The sequence below is a fragment of the Lolium rigidum genome, chromosome 2 (genome assembly GCF_022539505.1).
Source record: "Lolium rigidum isolate FL_2022 chromosome 2, APGP_CSIRO_Lrig_0.1, whole genome shotgun sequence".
NCBI classification, from domain to species: domain Eukaryota; kingdom Viridiplantae; phylum Streptophyta; class Magnoliopsida; order Poales; family Poaceae; genus Lolium; species Lolium rigidum.
The window spans coordinates 51,337,887-51,358,864 of record NC_061509.1 but is presented as its reverse complement, the minus strand read 5'-3'; the positions used below and the strand labels follow the sequence as shown (position 1 = coordinate 51,358,864).

The following is a 20,978-nucleotide window of genomic DNA, read 5'->3' as shown; positions in this document are numbered from 1 at the left end:
TCGAATATAATCATTAAACAACAAATTAAAGAAGATAAGGTTTTTCTATTATGAACACAAGTAAACTTGCAATATAAATTCCACATTCCTCATCGAGAACATATCTGGTGTTGCCATTATTTGGTTGTGTTATCTACTGAACTCATACACAAGCTATTTTGCCCAAAATCTTGAACTTATGGACAAGGACGAAGAATATATTTAAACGTTCCCTCTTAAGTGTAGGCTTTTCTAACATGAAACCAGGGATCAATGAAGGCTGCAACTACTTTTATTAAGAGTGTGTTGGCCGACCAGGTTTTAGAATTGAAACCTCTTGCCTACCATATACTCCCTCTATACCAAGGAATATGGCGTAAATTATTATGCACGGCGATTAAGGAGAAACAGCAACGCCAAAAATTTCCCAACTTACCCCTAATAATACGGCTGCCCCTTAATTTCTCTTCCGTGAGTTAATACGCATGATTTCTGGGTAGTATCTCAAAAGATCCATGTAGGCCCCTGCATGGTCCAATTGCAGCGCCGCATTAATTGCTGATCTTTCATTTTTCTAATCCTTTCCTGGCATGCGCATGCATATCCAATGGCAGCCCCATCGGTTACTGCTTCCTTTCCTGATTCTAAGGATCCATTAAAACTGTTGTGAGGGCAGTTTGGGAAGAAACGGGCCAAAACACATCCCACGCCTTAAGCTTTGATGAAATTTTGAAAAAAATATTACGCCCTATTCCTTAAGATGGAGGGAGTATAGCATTGTGAATTCATGCTCGGTTAATCCAAAGGTCCAAATTTATGGAGGGTGATATATTGAAATCATTAATAAAAGATAATCCATGCATGATGCAGCTCGACACCTTGCTCGGTGGCCCACTCGATACCATGCAGATCAACGTCCGTGACATTCATTTCGCTGCCCAGCACTCGCAACTCCGTACGCACCTTGCAGCTCGCTAGCCTCGTGCGCCTTGCCAGCCAAGTCAACCAGCACGATGCGCACTCCATGTAGCCCCCCCCCCCCCCCGCCCCATGCTCGCCGGAAACTGCGATGCCCTTTTCTCCTCACTGAGAAACAACCTATCTCCCTCCTAGTTACCGACGATGACAACTTCTTTCTTTTCTTTATTTAGCAACATGTTTCTGTGGAATGCATGGTCTAGCCAATTCAATCAAAAGAACAATTTGATGAAGGAGACTGGGCAATTATATTCAACAATTCCTACGCACTTTCCATGTCCATATCATCCAGGCAATGAGGAGTAGGTGGCTCTTGTTCCTCGCAATAATCCGGGGCCTCCTCAGGTTGCCTCCCCCAAATGGGATAAAAATCATGGTCCATGGCCATGGTGTCATCGTCGACCAGATAAAGGAAGGGATATCAACCGTGGAGAGGGGAACTAGAGGATGCATGGAGTGTTTTTTTTGTGAATAGAGATACTTGGAGTAGCTCCGTTATGGATACTCTCCATGAGTATGAACATCATCAAGTCAACATTAGAGTCGACTCTAGTAACTCAGGACGAACCAGCTGGACAAAAAACAGGACCGATAGGATGTATCATTATCTCTGATATTGCTTTAAAAGTCGGGTAAATTGGGGTGGTACTTTTCACATATTCGCATACCATGCTTATCTATTGATGTCGCAGATCAGCGGCAACTCCCATACTAAGTATGATGTAGCATATCGGTTGTCTAACTACAAGGGTGGAACCTTTTCTTTTTAACTAGTCTTCTATCGCCTCTCCTCCGCGCACTATCGGTTCAGGTTTGGTCCAAGAGCACGAACAAGTCTCTGGGCTGTGGCTAAATTCATGAAACATGCCTCGTATGAAGACCAAACTATCTTCAAATGACCGAGTAGAGGTTTCCTTCAAATGCAAATACAGGAGTCCCTGCAGGTGATCTCGAGTCACCATTATAAGAAAAAACGAGATCCTGTGTTTTTAGTTAATTCATATCCATTTTTCGAGATGGATTCAACTTCTCAACTGAGGCTTCTGCTCGTAACGTCACTCACTGGATCAAATCAAAGGGCTCGGTTTCTGCTCCTCGGCAAAGTCAATTCAATAGGAATCCGAATCCTAAAATCTCAGGACGTAAACACCTGTCTGATCCGCGTAAGTATGAACGCTGGTTTCTCCGAGCTGTTTCAACACCTCTAAGATCTCACCTATTCCTAACCCTTCAGTTCTGGGGTACTCCTGGCAGTAAGTGATAACACGTAACTCGAGAGGAAGACATAGGTTGAGTGAAACCCTACGGTTTCGGAGATTAATAGGGACGCATTCTGAGTTCTAAACATGGGCAGGAGGGTTAAACTAGCGCCAAATCTGGCTCCCTAAGAAGAACTATTATTGTTCAAAGTTTAGTTAGAAAATTATACTATGGACATAATTCACCAAGCAAAGTAGTAAACTTTGAACTTATTTAGCACAAAAAAAATTAAACCCCTAGAATCCAGTCTTAAGTTTTCAAATTGCCCATTTAATTTTCGAAACATTCCCAGAACAAACATCATTCACTAGCAAATCACTAAAGTTGAGCTCATTTTAGCAAGCGGCCTTGGCCTCTAGGGAACAATACTTAGAGCATCTCCAGCCGCGTCCCCCAAACCGTCCCCCAAACCGCGCCGGATTGAGCGTTTGGGGGACGTGTTTTGCTCGTGCCGCGTTTGGGGGACGTCGCTCCCCAGCCGCGTCCCCCAAACGCCGCCCCCAAATGAATATTTGTGCAGGAAAATAAAGGTTTTCATTCAATTTTGATTATATATTACAAAGTTTGAATGAAAACGGCTAGATTTCATCTAAACCTAGGCTATCGACCGCCCGGCGGCGCGTTCGACGGCCCCGCCCGTCGCCGCCTCCCCTACGCCGCAGCTCCTCCCTGCGCGCGCCTCCTCTCCTTGCGTTCGGCGGTGGCCGGACGGTGCCGCTCCCGCCGATAGTCCTCCTCCGCCCTCCCCTGCCGGGCCGGCAGGAGGGAGAGCTCGACGGCGCGACGAATCTGCGCCTCTTCGCGGGCACGGGCGTCGTCCCGGAGCTTCTTCTCCGACTCGAAGGACTCGACGAGGGCGCGTTGCCGATCGGCCGTCTCGTCCGGGTGCGGGCCGTCGTCGCCGGACCGGTCGAACTCGTCGTCGTCGTCGTCCTCCACCTCGGTCTCCTCCGCCTCGGCCTCCTCCTCCATTGGCGCCTCCTCCTCCACATCCGTTGGCGCCTCCATCATCGCCGCCGCATACGCGTCGGCCGCCGCCAACTCGCTCCGCCCGCCTCCCCCATAGCGCCGTAAGCGCCGACTCCCGCCTGTCGACGCTCCTCCGCCGTCGCTCGCTGCCGGAGCTCGATCGACTCACGCCGCCGGCGCTCGATCGAGTCACGCCGTTCGCGGAACAGCGCCTGCCGCTCATCGCGCTGGCGCCGGCGCTCGTCGGCCCATCGCTGCTCCATCTCCTCCCGGTACCGGCGCCGTCGCGCCTCTTGTCCCGTCGAGGCGTCGAACGCCGCAACGGTGTCGCACTGCTGCTCCTGCCACGCTGCGCGCCGCCGCGGCCTCCTCAGCCGCGGAGGCGAGGGGCGGAGAACGCCGCTAGATCCGCCGCCTGCTGCGCCTCACGCCGCCGGCGGGCCTCCTCCTCGAGTGCCTCCTCGAGTGCCGCACGCCGCCGCCGGCTCGTCAATGGAGGAGACGGCGGTGGAGGGAAGTGGCCATCGCCGGGGCGGTTCGCCATTGCCACCGGTGATGGAGGAGACGGCCGTGGAGCGACGAGGGCTGTGTTTGTTACCGGCGGGGTGTGGTGGCTACCATTGATGAGCCGGGAGACCTTTTATAGACGCCGGCGTCGGGAAGAAAGCGCGGGAACGGACGAGAAGAGGCGGGAAGATCGCGCGGGAACGGGCGGTGGCGTGCGAACGCCGGCGACGCGTGGAGGCCGCGCAGCACCGACGAGACGTCTCGCCTGCCCCTCCGTCGCCATTAAGGCAAAGATGCCGCCGTGTGTCACCGCGCGCGAATAACTTCCGTCGCGAGGTAGGCGACGGTTAGGTTAAAATTAACGCGTGCCGCCGACGCGTCGGCCCCGCCACTCCCCGCCTCGCTTTTCGTTGTGTCCGGCGTCCCCGGAGCGTCCCCCGTGGGACGGGGACGGGCTCGGGGCGCCAGACACCGTATCGGGCCGCGCCGGACAAAAAAGGGCTTTGGGGGACGCGGCTGGAACGCTTTTTTTGTCCGGCGCGCCCCAAATCGCTTTGGGGGACGGTTTGGGGGACGCGACTGGAGATGCTCTTATTAATTTCCTCTCTCTAATTTTGTCTTAAGGTTGAGCTCATTTCAGCACGTGTAAAGTGAGCCTAAGACAAAAAAAAGAACTTATTAAGACTAACTATGCACAAGGTGATGCTGAGAGAGAGAGAGGGGGCTGAGAGTACATGTAAGGTGATGTGGAGCCGCTGTGTTGCCATTAGACGTGGGAAAAACCATGGAAAAATGATAGGAAGGGAGGCTTTCGAACAGTATTACTATATACTAAGGGTTCTTTAAACGTTTTTAGATTTTTGGTTAAAATTTTAAATCAGATGGTGGAAGGTAGCATGTAAACTGGATGCGGGAAAAAACATATTGTGCTGCTCTTGACGCGGTCCGTCTCCCCAAGTCCAAGTGGATGCGGGAATAGTTTATTTACCACAGCGGCAAGCATGTTTAGGTAGTAGTTGAATGAACCTACCCCGCAGGGACCTCAACGAAGAACGCGTCTTTTTTATTTATTTGCGACTTTAATCAATAACAGCACCAGCTTTTGCAGCACGTTCGATGAATCTGAAACAAATCACTGAATTATTTATGATATGGATATGTAGAAAGGTTGTATTATATTTACCACAGCGGCAAGCATGTTTAGGTTGTACTTGAACGAACCTACCCCGCAGGGACCTCAACGAAGAACGCGTCTTTTTTATTTATTTGCGAATTTAACCAATAACAGCACCAGTGTGCAGCACGTTCGATGAATCTGAAACAAATCACTGAATTATTTATGATATGGATATGTAGAAAGGTTGCATTATAGTAAATGACTGTTTGTCGTGTATAACAACTTGACATAAACGGATAGTTTCTGCCCTATTCAGTAGATGAATGGTCTCTTTCGACTAACAAAAATACAGTTTCATGACATAATATAGCATGACCGAGAAAATGAAGGAGTACAAACTGTATTCCATTTACACACAATCAGATAACGATCGAAGTCTCCCTCTCAGCTAGACTACTCTAGACAACTTACGTCCTGCCAAGCCTCGGAGGAGAGATCACACTATGTCAATTTGCCAGAACAGAATTAAGGTTGGACGTTGATTTTCTTTTGCTAGTTAATGCAAGTGATGCAGCCATTTTGATCTTGTGATTACCTCAACCTTACACGACGTGGGCATAGCTTAGTAGTTGGAGTCGCAATGGCGTATCCCAACTACTAGACTTTGATCCTTGTTAGACGAATTTCTGTAATTATCACGCTAAGTCCCGCTTCTACTATATCCTTGTTTTGATTACCTCAACCTTAGGGATGGTACTTTGGAGGAAATATATCACATCTTCTGCTGGATATTTCCGACCATTGTTTGGAAAGGAGGTGCAACTCGCTCATAAAGAACAACTGATTGTCGACATTATTTTAGCTTCTCAACATGTATAAAATGCATAAGTGCTGTATTTTTTTTCTTTTAAATTAACATCAGGTGGCACCTCAGAAACCAAACATAGTGTCTTTTAGTACATGATAAAACAGGCGCCTGTTGCTGCCAACACATCAAGGCACTCCAGCGAGCACTGATGATGACGCACCATTCAATCATTTTTACATCAGTTTGGTACACCATCAAAAACAAACCTATCAAGACTACCAGCAACAAACAGAAGTACTTAGGCTGCAAAAGGATTCCAGTTAACCTCACGTTTGCCCCCTGCAGTTCATGAGTGATTCTCTATCCTTTAGTTTGTCTTCAAGACTCCATTTTCTAACTTTGTCTGCATGAAGAATCAGAAGTTTAGGCAAGACTCGATATATGAAGAACCATGAAAGGGTCAGAAATTATCTTCTATTTAAAGAAAGCTTGAATTCAAAAAATGCCAGATTGTTCAAGAATTATTGCTGCAATTCCAACAGTAACTAGAAACTTTTATTTCAATTTATGTAACCAAGCACCAAATAGCACAAAAGTTGTACCAGCTATATCCCTGGGTACAAAGGAATCATATTGGATTATATCCCACACAAACCTCGCAAGTGAACATTGACAGAAACAAATGAATCAATGGTTTCATCGTGACCACAAATTTGGCAATGCATCTCACAATTTCATCCTCTTCTTAGAAGATTATATCTTTTGTTAAAATGATATTTCTTGGCACACACAAAACAAACACCTTGATCTCTAAAGTTTAGCCGAAATACTCAACTTCAGCAGGTTGTGAAAGTAATGGTGAAGTGGTCAGAAGTGGTGAGGTTCCAGTTAAGTGAATCTTTGTGGTCAGTCGGAGCTGGCACACATTTGTTTAAATATCATCCAACATTTTCAAAGGTTTTCCCACAAAAAGATCCACTAAATTGAACTACATCTCACCCTCCATTTAGCGCTTAAAAAAATAGATACCTACTCTTAATATAGGAAAGGAGAGATGAAGAGGTCCTCTATCCAGCCGTCAATCTTCCCAGAATCTGATTTTAGTTCCACCCCCCTATAATTCTTGGCATATTTGCAATGCTGATAGCAAGACTCTTTAATGTCAAAGATACGTGACCAAATTGAGAATCTTCATTTATGTATTTACTACCAGTAATGCAATGGGTTTTGACATATTCTCTAATATAACTTTCTACTACAGCGATCCTTCCAGAGCCATTTTGCTAGTAAAGCCTTATCTATTGTTTGAAGATCCAAAACCTCAGGCCAACTTGATCTTTCGGTCCACAAATGTGGACCTTATTCATTGTTTGAAGATTAAAGGACTACTAAACGATATTACTTAATATGTTGGGTATGTTGGGTCTCTTTTTCATAGCAACTATGTTCTGAAAACAACAATTCTCTTTCTAACCCCTAGCAGTAGGTGGTAGAAAGATAATGTAACGATTAAGAGGCGTGTGCTAAGGCATGATATAACCAGAATAAGTTACCATCACTGCTCAAGATCATACTTTGCTGTCCAGCTAATCTATTTTTTTTTATCTTATTCTTAGTGGGTTTCCAGGCTAAATTTCTTACTTTAATCTTGTCAGCAGGAATTCCAAAATATATAGGAAGAGTCAATATCAAGCAGGAGCTCTTACACTCATCTAGCTATGAACAGTCCAAACGGCAGCACAAAAGAATTATCAAATCCAAAGGACAACTGTACCAATAAAATAGTGGAATCTCTGTCTCAAAGAAGGTGCAATGAAATATTTGAACCAGTTCAGAAATGCAGCAGTAATACAAAGCTGTAGATACTGCTGAATGGCACAGAGGAAAGTGCAGGGAATAAACAAAAGTAATTGAATAGGTATATTTCTGAACCGGCACCACTTCTCAGCTTAGTGGTTGTGTTCTTTATGCATGAGGAAGAAAACTAAGTACCTAATGCAAATAAAAACAGAAGCAAGCATTTGGTGAATGCTACATTTACCCCAGTGTTTGCCCGTGTCTCAAAATAAAAATTCCTTTTCTTCCTCATATTCAAGATGTTACTACTGGACAATACCATCTAAGGGCCAAAATAGGGAAATATTAATACCTTGTCCACATTTCATCAAACACCTTGGAGTTGATGGTGCACCTTATTGCTCTCAATCAAAGAAGGAGGCCATGCCATGATGTAGGGATAGATATGGCTGTCAAATCTTTTCTGAAAGATGGTGTCAACCTCCAATGTCTCCATGCACAAAGATAAGAACCAACAAGGATAAAGAGGATCTTCGAAAGTCTCGTTGGTAGAGAAGTACACATATCCACCGACAATGGCCACAACCCTTAGTTCACCATGTTCCTCGAGTGTGCCATCAGTGAACTCGACGATCGTCTCCAGCGGGAACCTCTTGTCGAATACCCACATCTTGGTGCCGTCAAGATCGGCTCTCCAGACCCAAGCAAAAAGATCAAACTCGAGCGCGCAGACAATGCAGAGCTCCCCATCCTTGTTCTCGCCAACCCTGAACATGAAATCCCGGCCTACCAAGGCCTGCGGCAGATCCATCTGAGAGAACTCTAGAGTGGCGGTGTTCAGCACGAAGATGTAGGCTTCGTTGGCGTGTATCCAGTAGACGAACCCATTCACCATCGTGCCAACCTTAAGCCAGTGCTGGTCCTCGGGCTGTGGCGCCACGGGCTCTGACCACGGAAAGATCTGCCATTGCCGGATATCTGATGAGAAGACTGCGGCGCGCGCCCGTGATTCGTCGTGGCAGGTGTAGACCAGGCGCAGCGGCTGGGCGGTGTCTTCGGAGGAGGAGAGGATGTGGGATTCGAGGTAGGTGGCGTCGCCGTGGCTATCATCAAAGAGCTGGTCGGGCGGATGGGGGATGAGATCCAGGGCCCGTTTGAGAGGGTTGTAGACGGCGAATTGCTCCGAGCTGAAGTTGTGGAGGAGCACGTAGCCGTCGCGGCAGTCTCTTACGACCCACCCAGGAGAAGCGTCATCTTCGTCGGGGAGGCAGGTGAGGAAGAAATCGGCGCCGCGGACCGCAGCTGTGTGGTCGGAGTCGTAGCGGCGGCGGAGGGGGGTGAAGGTTGGGATGGCAGGGCCGTCGGGGTCGAAGAAGAGGCCGAGGAGAGGGGGTGGGCGGGCGGCGCTGAAGGAGCGGCGGAAGGCAGGAGACGAGCGGACGGCGTGGAGGAAGGTACGGCAGCTGAGGGCAGCACGGACGAGGCTCGGCAGGGAGGGGAGGCGGAGAAAGATCTCGCGGAGGAGATCGTTTCCGAGATCCATTACGGTGGTGGCAGCAGGCGGCGGCGGCGATTGCTGGGAGGCCATGGCCATGGCTGTGTAGGAATGGAGCAAAGGATGGAGAACCTATCTTTTCCTCCAGGTCAATGTGTACTCGTGCTGCGCCTGCACCTGACGCTTTGGTACTGAGTATTTTTTCTTTTCTTTCTGGAATTATAGGGAATAATCCTCACCCAACTCTAAATTTCCACTTATTTCTAAAAACATGTTTGTTACCAGTGTATTGAACGAGTTTAATCGCTGCATATCCCCACTTTTCTTAAATTTTAGTTTAAATACTCTACTCCTACCTAATGGATTTGGGAGATAGGATTTCGTGGGGATTTGATGACGGTAGCGGTTTTATCCAATACTCTGGAGCACTATGCCCACTAATTTCAATAAAAATCTAGTATCAAACAAGGCCTGAGGAGTTACAACCCCACATGATGGGTACCTAATGAACTTGATGAATAAATCTGGCTCAACTTTACTCCTATGCGGACAATCTTCACGGCGTCTCGGATTTGATGGTATCGTGTGCTTGTCGATCCTTCAGACCGGGGGGCTTGGTTTTCTCGACTTTCTTCCGATCTGGTGAAATCTATTTTTCAGCGTGCCATTAGCGTTCGTCGTTATCCACCGCGGCCCTGGGGTCGGGGCTAGTTGGAGCTTAATTGTGGCCGAGCCAAGATTGCCTTTAGAGTATTTAATTAAAAATCAGATAACTTGGTTTGAAGCCATCGGATAATACTAATTTGTTTCTTGATTTTGCATATCCCCAACTATTTGCTATACCATATACAAGTGCCATCTCAGATTTGCATATCCTTATTTGTCAGATTTTTTTCAAATAGATATGAATCATCTAAACCGGATTCGGTGAGGAACTTATCCTCTCCGTTTACAATCACACGGAGGAGGAATGGAGGTGATCAAGATCGAAGACCTATCCACACGAAAACAAAGTATTTCAGCTCAATGAAAACAAACTATTTCATGTGACCGCCACATTTTTGGAGTGCTACATATTCTCTCATAAAACAAAGTTGAAATCTAATTATTAGTTCAAATTGTTGGATTTTCTGACTTTGAGCTGCAGCTTTGATCCTTAGATCCACTGAACCTTTGGATTGGAATTGGAAGTGTGAGGCTGGTAACAGAGTGTTGCTCGTTTGGTCTAACCAGTGTGGGAGTCGATCAACGGAATGCCCGTTGCAGTGGGGCTTGAGCCACACTTCCGGAGTCCGGACTCTCCTAAGCTAACATCAAATCGGTGTCCTCGGACATCAAAATCGACGCAGTAGTTTAACCTTTAGACTGATGGCAACACGCTACCATACCTGGCGAAGAGCTGAAGACGCATGATCCACAGACAACGGTAATTGTTCCGCTGGAGAAAGCAAAGCCATGAGTCCGAGCAACATCGGCGAAACTGTGGCATCACGGTTTCGCCTCGGCGTGCGCGACCTGGTCTGGCTGTCAGGTCCGTGTTACATATACTTCTAGCTTAGTAATCACACGACACTTACAATAATTAATGGAACTTTGCACGCGCGTACGTTTGAATGTCTGATCACAGACTAAAACGTGTGCCACCAACACGATGAAAGGCCGTCTCGTACTCTCTTATCACCCATTCTTGTGTGCCGAGAGGGACGACATAGAAAAGAAAGAGCACGACTGTGTTTGGTCTCGGCGACCAATTTCGGCATCGTCGGTGCCACACCGCTGTCGCCGCAAATGGAGGCACCCCTCCCTGTTTCATGTGTTGGTCCTGCCGACGAGGCCGTCGGTGCTACCGATGATGATCACGGGATGATGGCAGCGGAGATAACTTGATGAAGTGGATGATAACTTGTATGACGCAACGAGATCTCTCGATTGGTCTCTGTCGCCAATACAACAGCTCTCAACCCTGCAAGATATTCGCAACTACACACACTTGCGCACAGCCGCCGACCACGAAGCGGTAAGTTGCAACCTCCCGATTTTCAATGGAATAGCAGATCACACAAGACTTTCAGATCTACACCAAATCAAGCAATATGGTGTAGGGATTCAATAGTTTTGCATAGCAAACAACTAAGAACTAGGGTTTATCTTAAACGTGGTCTAAAACTACTTTGGGGGCGTCCTGGGCACTTATATAGGGGTTCAGGACGACCTCAGATCGAAAAAGTACGAAAATAACCGACCAAGAATAGATCTGGTCGACACAGACTCGGACTCGGCCGGTCTGGAGGCCGGTCGACCGGGCCTGGGACCGGGCCAGTCCGGTTGGCATAAGCGTGTCGTCCGGTTGGCACCGGGTGGAATCCGGCGTGTCGCCCGGTTGGACCGGGCTAAGGACCGGGCGCGCCGGCGTGGCGGCTGGCCTGACCGGATGCTGGGCCGACCTGGACTTCTTCTTCCTCCCTCGCGCATGCCTCCCGCTCCTCCCTCGCGCGTCCATGGGTTATCTTGTCCAGCTCCATGTCCAGCTGCTTCTCTCCTCATCGTGCGATGCTTGCTCCCTCTTCATACCTGATCATACATAAGTAATAGCACTTAGGCAGTATAAAGTTCTCATCAATCAAAGTATCGTTTAGGAACAAGTTCACATGTTATTTAAGTAGCTTCGCACGAGCCCTTGTAATGGGTCCAATCCTAACTTCATTGAACTTGAGCTTCACAGCAGCTTCATCTTTATCTTGCAATGACGGAGGTAGTGTTGTGGTAGGGATGTCCTCATCAGTAGCTCATATTGTCTATAGCCTTAGATAGTGATTTTGTGTGCTGTCTAGAGAATTTTTCATGTGATGCCCATGATGGTGATGACCTAGCCTATTCAGTGTGGTCTGCGGGTATGTTCCTTCTTCGCCATCTCTTTCCCCAACTTGCTCTTCTAGGTCCTACGGGTCAGCATATAGTGAATGACAGTACTAAGAAATTTTGGTTGTGGACTGAATGACCAGCTTTCCCATCATGTCATGATTATATGTCTCCATGTAGATATCAACGGAAAAAGTAAAACCCGTCATGGTAAATAGTATTTCGTGATCGTAGAGCTTAAATGCATTTACAAAATTTATCTTTTCCCCTGATCTAACTGGCTAACCCTATAGTTATGTGCTTGATAATGTAGTTCAAACAAGTTTCATTTGGAATTTTGTAAATATTTTATTTCGAATTTCCGGAGTTGCAGTTTGCTGGTAGTCTGGTCTTTGAACTCTATTTAAATGTTTCTTACAAAAAGTGCTTTCAAATGAAACTTTAATCCTATATTATACCATCATATGTCACTTTATAGTTCCAGAAATTAAAGTGTGTCCTGCTTTTGTGATGTCCATGTTTGGATTAGCTCTTCTATATTTGATGAATGCATAATCATGACAGAAAGAGGCCATAGCACCTATCTTGCATAAATTTCGTGGTCAAATCGCTCGTACAGCTGCATTGTACTTGGGCTACAACAAATTGAAGACTCGTTTCCATATAGAAGATGAGGTATATTCATTGTTCTAAAAATCGTCCCAGATGTCGATTTATCGCCCGATTTATCGTGAATCGGGTGGTAACCGATAAGATTTTGGCATATCAGCTAGTTTATCGCTCCACCGATATTTCGGCCGATTTTCTGTATGACAGCCGATATTTCGCTCGATTTTCACTCTCATGGCCGATATTTCCGCTGATTGTCAAAGAAATTTCAATGACATTTGGTATGGCAGTCGATAATTTCATCCTATGATTTTGTAGAATTGTGCATTAGCTCAAAATTTTCATTATTATTGATTCAAATGTAAGGAATAAAGGTAATACTTATGTGCCATGCTTAAATATTATTTTTTGCATAGCATATTATAGAAAATTTAGTGTCGAAAATTAGGATTTACAAAAAAATAAGCCGATAAATGGTTGACCGATAAAATCGATTAATTAGCCGATAAGCGATTAATCTTTATTTTAAGGCCGACCGATAAGTTAAAATTAACGATTTCTTGAACATTGGGTATATTTCCAGTACCCAGTGACAATAATCTGGTTTTGACTCCCTATTTAAAATCATCCTGTCTTGACTACTTATACGTTGGTGTATAATAGCTTAAGTTTGATTGCCACTGTTTTGAGATTCAATCTATGGCGCCCCTATCCATTGTAGTGACAAGTCATTCATTTTAATTGTTCATATAGCATGCTTTCACGTAAATATGATAATACTTTCGTATCTGAAAGTGTTTGGTGGGGAGTTCATCTCTAGGCTATTCAAATGGTTGATGTATCGAAAGACAAGGCAACTTCACTTAGTGCCCTCTTGAATATAAAAGCAAGACCTGCATTTTGTGAATATTTTCCAGTGCATTTAGGTGTCTGAAATGTATGCTTATTTCTTTCCATTAAAATTGATTTTATTTATGATATGAATGATGCCCACTTTTCACTCCAGCAAATTCACAGTTCGATCTCCGGTTTTATGCAGATAGTTTCCAAACAAGAAAGGCGTTGTGCTAAACATTATCTTGGAAATTGCTATCTCTGGACCCAAACCTTCTCATACCAGGAAAGAAAGTTGTTTCCCATCTTCGCAGGTATTTTTTATACGATTTTGTCAAGGTAGCTGACTGCAATTTGTGCCATGACTAGAAGGCAGTCTGATGATGCATGTATATGATTACTTTGGTGACTCCAGTATGCGTCTACTCCTCAGATTGTGAATCATTAGATCCTAGCGTGTTGCCTTCGAAAAATGCTGTATAAACATGTTGAATTTTTTTTTTCACATAGTTGTAATACAAATCTGCCTAGCACTAAGATAACTTTTGGTTTGTTAAAATCTCTTTGTCATGTACTATTTAGATTATCTCTGTGAAATCGTTTTCCATACCATATTGCCCGCGAAGCGGGCCGCGCTTGCCTACCTAGTAATATAGCATGACCGAGAAAATGGAGTACAAACTGCACTCCATTTACACGCCAGAATCAGATAACGATCGAAGTCTCCCTCTCAGCTAGACTACTCCAGAAAACTTACGGCCTGCCAAGCCTCCCAGGAGACATCACACTATGTCAATTTGCCAGCACAGAATTAAGGTTGGACATTGATTTTCTTTTGCTAGTTAATGCAACTGATGCAGCCACTTTGATCGATATCTTGTGATTACCTCAACATTAGGGATGGTACTTTGGAAGAAATATATCACATCTTCTCCTGGATATTTCCGGCCACTGTTTGGAAAGGAAGCACCACTCGCTCATAAAGAGCAACAAATTGTGGATATTATTTTAGCTTTCCCAACATGTATAAAATGCAAAAGTACTGTATTTTTTCCTTTAAAATTAACATCAAGTGGCACCTCAGAAACCAAACACAATGTATTTTAGTACATGATAAAACAGGCACCGGTTGCTGCCAAAAGCTAACCTGAAGAGAGCAACACATCAAGGCACTCCTGCGAGCACTGATGATGGCGCACCATTTAATCAATTTTTACATCAGTTTGGTATAAAACGTGCCACCATCAAAAGAAAACGTATCAAGACTACCAGCAACAAACAGAAGAATTTAGGCTGCAAAAGGATTCCAGTCAACCTCACGTTTGCCCCCTGCAGTTCATGAGTGATTCCCCATCCTTCAGTTTGTCCTGAAGACTCCATTTTCTAACTTTGTCTGCATGAAGAATCAGAAGTTTAGTCATGACCAGACATATGAAGAACCATGAAAGGGTCAGAAATTCTCTTCTATTCAAAGCAAGCTTGATTTGAAAAAAAAAAGACAGATTGTTCAAGAATGATTGCTGCAATGCCAACAGTAATTAGAAACTTTGATTTGAATTTATGTAATCAAGCACCAAATAGCACACAAGTTGTACCAGGTATATCTCTGAGTACAAAGGAAGCACATTGGATTATATCCCACACAAACCTCGCAAGTGAATAGTGACATAAACAAATGAATCAATGGTTTCATCCTGACCATAAATTTGGCAATGCATCTCACAATTTGATCCTCCTCTTAGAACATTATTTTTTCGTTAAAATTATATTTCTCGGCACAAACAAAACAAACACCTTGGTCTCTAAAAGTTTATGTGGGAACCGAAATACTCAACTTCAGAAGGTTGTGAAAGTAATGGTGAAGTGGTCAGAAGTGGTGAGGTTCCAGTTAACTGAATCTTTGTGGTCAGTCAGAGCCACACCGGCACACAGTTGTCTGAATATCATCCAACATTTTCAAAGTTTTTCCCACAAAGATCCGCTAAATTGAACTACATCTCACCCTCCATTTAGCGCTTAAAAATAGATACCTACTCTTAATATAGGAAAGGAGGGACGAAGAGGTCCTCTATCCAATCTTCCCAGAATCTGATTTTAGTTCCATCCTCTATAATTCTTGGCATGTTTGCAATGCTGATAGCAAGATTCTTTAATGTCACAAATGCCTGACCAAATTGAGAATCTTCATTTATGTATTTACTACCAGTAATGCAATGGGTTTTGACATATTCTCTAATATACCTTTCTACTACAGCGATCCACTGGTTTAAGTTTCCAGAGCAATTTTGCTAGTAAAGCCTTATCCATTGTTTAAAGATCCAAAACCCCAGGCCACCTTGATCTTTGAGTCCACAGATATAGACTTTATTCATTGTTTGAAGATTAAAAGACTACTAAATGATACATTACTTAATATGACACGTCTTTTTTCATAGCAACTATGCTCTGAAAACATCATTTCTCTTTCTAACCCATAGCAGTAGGTGGTAGAAAGATAACATAACAATTAAGAGGCGTGTTGCTAAGGCATGATATAACCAGAATAAGTGCGCCATCCCTACTCAAGATCATCCTGTGCTATCCAGCTATTTGTTACCTTATTCTTAGTGGGTTTCCAAGCTAAATTTATTATTTTAATATCGGCAGCAGGAATTCCAAAATATAAAACGGGAAGAGTCAATACCAAGCAGAAGCTCTTACAAGCATCTAGCTATGAACAGTCCAAATAGCAAGACAAAAAAAAGTATCAAATCAAAAGGACAACTGTATTGAGGAAAAGTGGAACCTCTGTCTCAAAGAAGGGGCAATGAAATATTTGAACCAGTTCAGAAATGCAAGCAGTAACACAGAGCCGTAGATAGTGGTGAATGGCAGAGGAAAGTGCAGGGAATAAACAAAAGTAATTGAATATGAATATTTCTGAACCGCCACTACTGTTCAACTTAGTGGTTTTATTCCTTATGCATGATGAAGAAAAATAAGTACCTAATGTAAATAAAAAGACAAGCAAGCATTTGGTGAATGCTACATTTACCCCAGTGTTTGCCCATGTCTCAAACTAAAAATGTCTTTTCTTTCTCATCTTCGAGATGTTATTACTGGACAGTACCATCTAGGGGCCAAAATAGGGAAATATTAATACCTTGTCCACATTTCATCAAACACCTTCGAGTTGATGGTGCACCTTGCTCTCTGTCAAAGAAGGAGGCCATGCCATGATGTAGGGATAGACATGGCTGTCAAACCTTTTCTGAAAGATGGTGTCAACCTCCGATGTCTCCATGCACAAACATAAGAACCAACAAGGATAAAGAGGATCTTTGAACGTCTCGTTGGTAGAGAAGTAGACATATCCACCGACAATGGCTACAATCCGCAGTTCACCGTGTTCCTCCAGTGTGCTATCAGTGAACTCGACGATCCTCTCCAACGGGAACCTCTTGTCGAATACCCACATCATGGTGCCGTCAATATCGGCTCTCCAGACCCAGACAAAGAGATCAAACTCAAGCGCGCAGACAATGCAGGGCTCCCCGTCCTTGTTCTCGCCAACCTTAAACATGAAATCCTGGCCTACCAAGTCAGGCGGCAGATCCATTTGAGAGAATTCTAGTGTTGCAGTGTTGAGCACGAGCATGTAGGCAGCATTTGTGTGTATCCAGTAGATGAACCCATTCACCATGGTGCCAACCTCAAGCCAGTGTTGGTCCTCGGGCTGTGGCGTCACAGGCTCCGACCACGGAAAGATCTGCCACTCCCGGCTATCCGATGAGAAGACTGCGGCGCGCGCTCGTGATTCGTCGTGGCAGGTGTAGACCAGGCGCAACAGTTGGGCGGTGTCTTCGGAGGACGAGAGGATGTAGCATTCAAGGTAGGTGGCGTCGCCGTGGCTGTCGTCGAAGAGCTGGTCGGGCGGATGGGGGATGAGATCGTTTGAGAGGGTTGTAGACGGCGAATTGCTCCGAACTGAGGGTATCTCCAGCGGCGCGACGTAAACGGACGCTGAGCGACCGTTTGTGTCCGCCGTGACTGAAAATGCGTCGTGCACCACCTCTAGCGGCGCGACGCAAAGTGACCGGGCCGTCCGCAGAGACGCAAACCTGGCCAAAATATGCACCAGATTTGCGTCTCGGCGGACGCTGCGCGGACGCGCAAAGTGTCCGCTCGGTCCTCGCACGGGCCGCCTGGCAGCGGCACAACTGCTTCGTCTTCCGCAGCATTACTTCCGGGCGGCGCGCTGCAGCCTTCGCAGGGCCGCGTTAATGGCGTGCCTCGGCTTCCGCGAGCGTGCGCAGCTAGTAGACGTTGCACTGGCAGGCCATTGAAGACGATATGGTGTCGGAGCCTTTTAAATGGACGCTGCCGGCGTCCATTGCGACGACCAAACCATTGCCAAATCTCACAGTATCCACCCCACCGACGCCATGGGAAAGAAATGCTGGCCGTTCCGCAAGACGAAGAACGACCAGGAGGCAAGCGGCTCGCGTTCCGGCAAGAAGGCAAGGGTCGGCCGGCACGTCCGCGCTGAGCTCGCGCGGCGCTATGGGAGGAAACCGGCCCGTGCCATGGCCGGACGCGAACTTGCCGGGGGGGGGCCGGTACCCGAACTCGCGGCGCGTGCCGGTCCCCCCCCCCCCCCCCGTGCCGCGCGAGGGCCGAGAGCGGCGGGACGAGGTGCGCCGCCGCCGGCAGATCTTGCCGCCGGATCTGCGGGAGGATGAGGCGTACGCGCTGAACTCCTACAACTGGATTTCATTCGGGACGTGGGAGCTCGACGCGCGCGCCGCGCCGGCTACCTCGGCGACGTGGGCTTCTTCGACCGAGAGATCGCCGCAGAAGAAGAAGAGAACGTCGCCGAGGACGCGGACGACGAGGAGGACGCGGACGAGGACGTCCACATGGTCGACTACGACCACGACGCCGGCGGGCCGGCGTGGGATCCGGAGACCCAGCCGCCGGACCTTTCCGAGGATGAGGCCATTGCCATGGCACTGGCCAACAGCGCGCAGGACGAGCTCAACGAGCTCGCTTTGTGGGAGGGGCTCGCAATCCAGCTTGCGGGAGTCGGCGCTCGCGCAGGGAGGCCGGCGACTCCTCCGGCTACGCCGACGCGTTCCAACGACAGCCGCTCCGCCTCGCTGCTCCGGCGTGGGATCCCCGGCCACAGCCTCTCGCCCATGCGGCGGTACCTCCTCCACCGCCGGCGTACGAGCTTCCATGGCCGACGCCGGAGTTCATTAACCTCGTCAGCGACGACGACCAGTATGCAGCAGCAACTTTTAGCACGCCTTTATGGCGTTTTTATGTTTTTTTTTAACGTAAATTATGGTTGCATGAATGAAAAAATAAATTATGTGTCGCGCCGCTGGAGCCATCCCCGACGCAAACGGACGCCCGGACGATTTCGACCATTTCGGCCGACGCAAACGGACACGACGCGTCCATTTCGACGTCCGAAATGCGTCGCGCCGCTGGAGATGCCCTGAAGTTTTGGAGGAGGACGTAGCCGTCGCGGCAGTCCTCAATGACCCAGCCAGGGAAGGTGTCGTCATCGTCGGGGAGGCGGGTGAGGAAGAAGTCGGCGCCGCGGACGACGGCTGCGAGGTCTGGGTCGGAGCGGCGGCGGAGGGGGGCGAAGGTTGGGATGGCAGGGCCGTCGGGGTCGAAGAAGAGGCCGAGGAGAGCGGGTGGGCGGGCGGCGCTGAAGGAGCGGCGGAAGGCTGGGGACGAGCGAACGGCGTGGAGGAAGGTACGGCAGCTGAGGGCAGCACGGACGAGGCTCGGCAGGGAGGGGAGGCGGAGAAAGATCTCGCGGAGGAGATCGTTTCCGAGATCGATTACGGTGGTGGGAGCGGGCGGCGGCGGCGGCGATTGCTGGGAGGCCATGGCCATGGCTGTGTACGAATGGAGCAAACGATGGAGAACCTATCTTTTCCTCCAGGTCAATGTGTACTCGTGCTGCGCCTGCACCTGACGCTTTGGTACTGAGTATTTTTTTTTCTTTCTGGAATTACAGGGAATAATCCTCACCCAACTCTAAATTTCCACTTATTTCTAAAAATATGTCACTAGTGTATTGAACAAGTTCAATTGCTGCATATCTCCACTTTTCCTAAATTTTAGTCTAAATACTCTACTCCGACCTAAGACCTTGTTTGGTGCTAGAGTTTTAGTGGGGATTAGTGGAGATAATCCGCAACAAACACTAAATTTCCACTTATTCGAAATGTATGTTTGGTGCTACAGTATTGAGCGAGTTACTGTGTTTTTATCAATCCCCAATACTCTACACCTACCTAGTGGATTGGGGATAGGGTTTAGTGAGGATTGGGTGACGCTAGAGGTTCACCCAGTACTCTAGAGTATTATCCCCACTAATCCTCAAAAGCACTCTAGTACCAAACAAAGCCTAATGAATTTTGGGGATGGGATTTTGTGGAGATTTGGTGAAGGTAACGGTTTTACCCAATACTCTGGAGTACTATGCCCACTAATTTCAGTGAAAATCTAGTATCAAACAAGGCATTGCAGCCACGTGATGTGTACCTAGCGGACATGATGAATAAATCTGCCTCAACTTCACTCCTATACCGGCAATCTTCACGGCTTCTCGGAGTTGATGGTATCGTGTGCTTGTTGATCCTTCAGATCAGTGGTTTGGTCTTCTCGCCTTTCTTCCGATCTGGTGATATTTGTTTTTCGGCCTGTCGCTGGTGTTTGTCGTTATCCATGGTGGCGCTGGATCAGGGCTAGTTGCCGCTTAATTGTGACCGAGCCAAGATTGCCTTTAGAGTACAGTATAAAAATCGGACAATTTGGTCTGAAGCAATCGGATAATACTAATTTATTTCTTGATTTTACATATCCCCGGCTATTTGCTATACCATATAAAGATGCCATCTCAGATTTGCATATCCATATTCAGATTTTCTAGAAATCAGGCGTTTGATACTTAATAAGTATAAGTCGAGCGCTTGGAGATTCGTATTTTGTGCTTGTAGATTCAAGCTCTAACTTTTGAGTTGTTTGTGTGTGTTTGCGTTGTTGTTGGCCCGACGCGTAAGCGGGCTGACTTATTTTTTGCGGACCTCGCGGAGTGGGCTTGTGGAGTGGGCTCGTGGTGACGGTTCCTATCTACAAGGCGTCTTTCTCTCAACCATGAAACCGTTTACGCCGTGCATTCTAGTTGCGCGTGTTTTGCAAACGACCTATTTCCAGTTGCATGTGAGTTGCAACTGCGATTTTTTTGGTTACATGTGGGTTGCAACTGATTCTTTTTTCCAATTGCATGAGTGTTGCAACTGAGATTTTTCCAATTGAGCATATGTTGTAACTAAGAATTTCCACATACATGTGGGTTGCAACTAAGATTTTTCTAGCTGCATCGCAACTAAGAATTTCCACTTACATGTGGGTTGCAACTTGCAACTGATTTTTTTTCCAATTGCATGAGCACTGCAACTAAGATTTTTTCAGTTGCGCATATTTTGCAACTAAGAATTTCCACATACATGTGGGTTGCAACTCAGTCACGTATGCGTCGCAACTAATAATTTCCACTTACATGTGGGTTGCAACTGAGTCTTTTCCAGTTACACGTAAATTGCTACTAAGATTTTTCTTTTGTCTTAAATGGTTGCACAGATTATTTTTTCTAGTGAAAAAAGCGAAGTTCAAAACCGGATGCCAAAACTAACAATAATAAGCTATTGATGTCAGCGACTGAGACATATTAAGTCTCAGGCGACTGATCTGTAGGCTGTCAG

The 20,978-nt window shown here is 46.6% G+C and overlaps 1 protein-coding gene and 1 pseudogene across 1 annotated transcript; both read right to left on the bottom strand.

The window, feature by feature from the left end:
* Positions 1-5,922: 5,922 nt before the first annotated feature.
* LOC124686433 lies at positions 5,923-9,003 on the bottom strand. The gene is made up of 2 exons (XM_047220382.1): positions 7,768-9,003; positions 5,923-6,021 (listed from the first exon to the last, which is right to left on the bottom strand). The coding sequence occupies exon 1, from the start codon at positions 9,001-9,003 to the stop codon at positions 7,783-7,785; it is 1,221 nt and encodes a 406-aa protein (XP_047076338.1). The 3' UTR covers positions 5,923-6,021; positions 7,768-7,782.
* Positions 9,004-14,237: 5,234 nt separating this feature from the next.
* LOC124686432 lies at positions 14,238-19,106 on the bottom strand (annotated as a pseudogene).
* Positions 19,107-20,978: the final 1,872 nt, after the last annotated feature.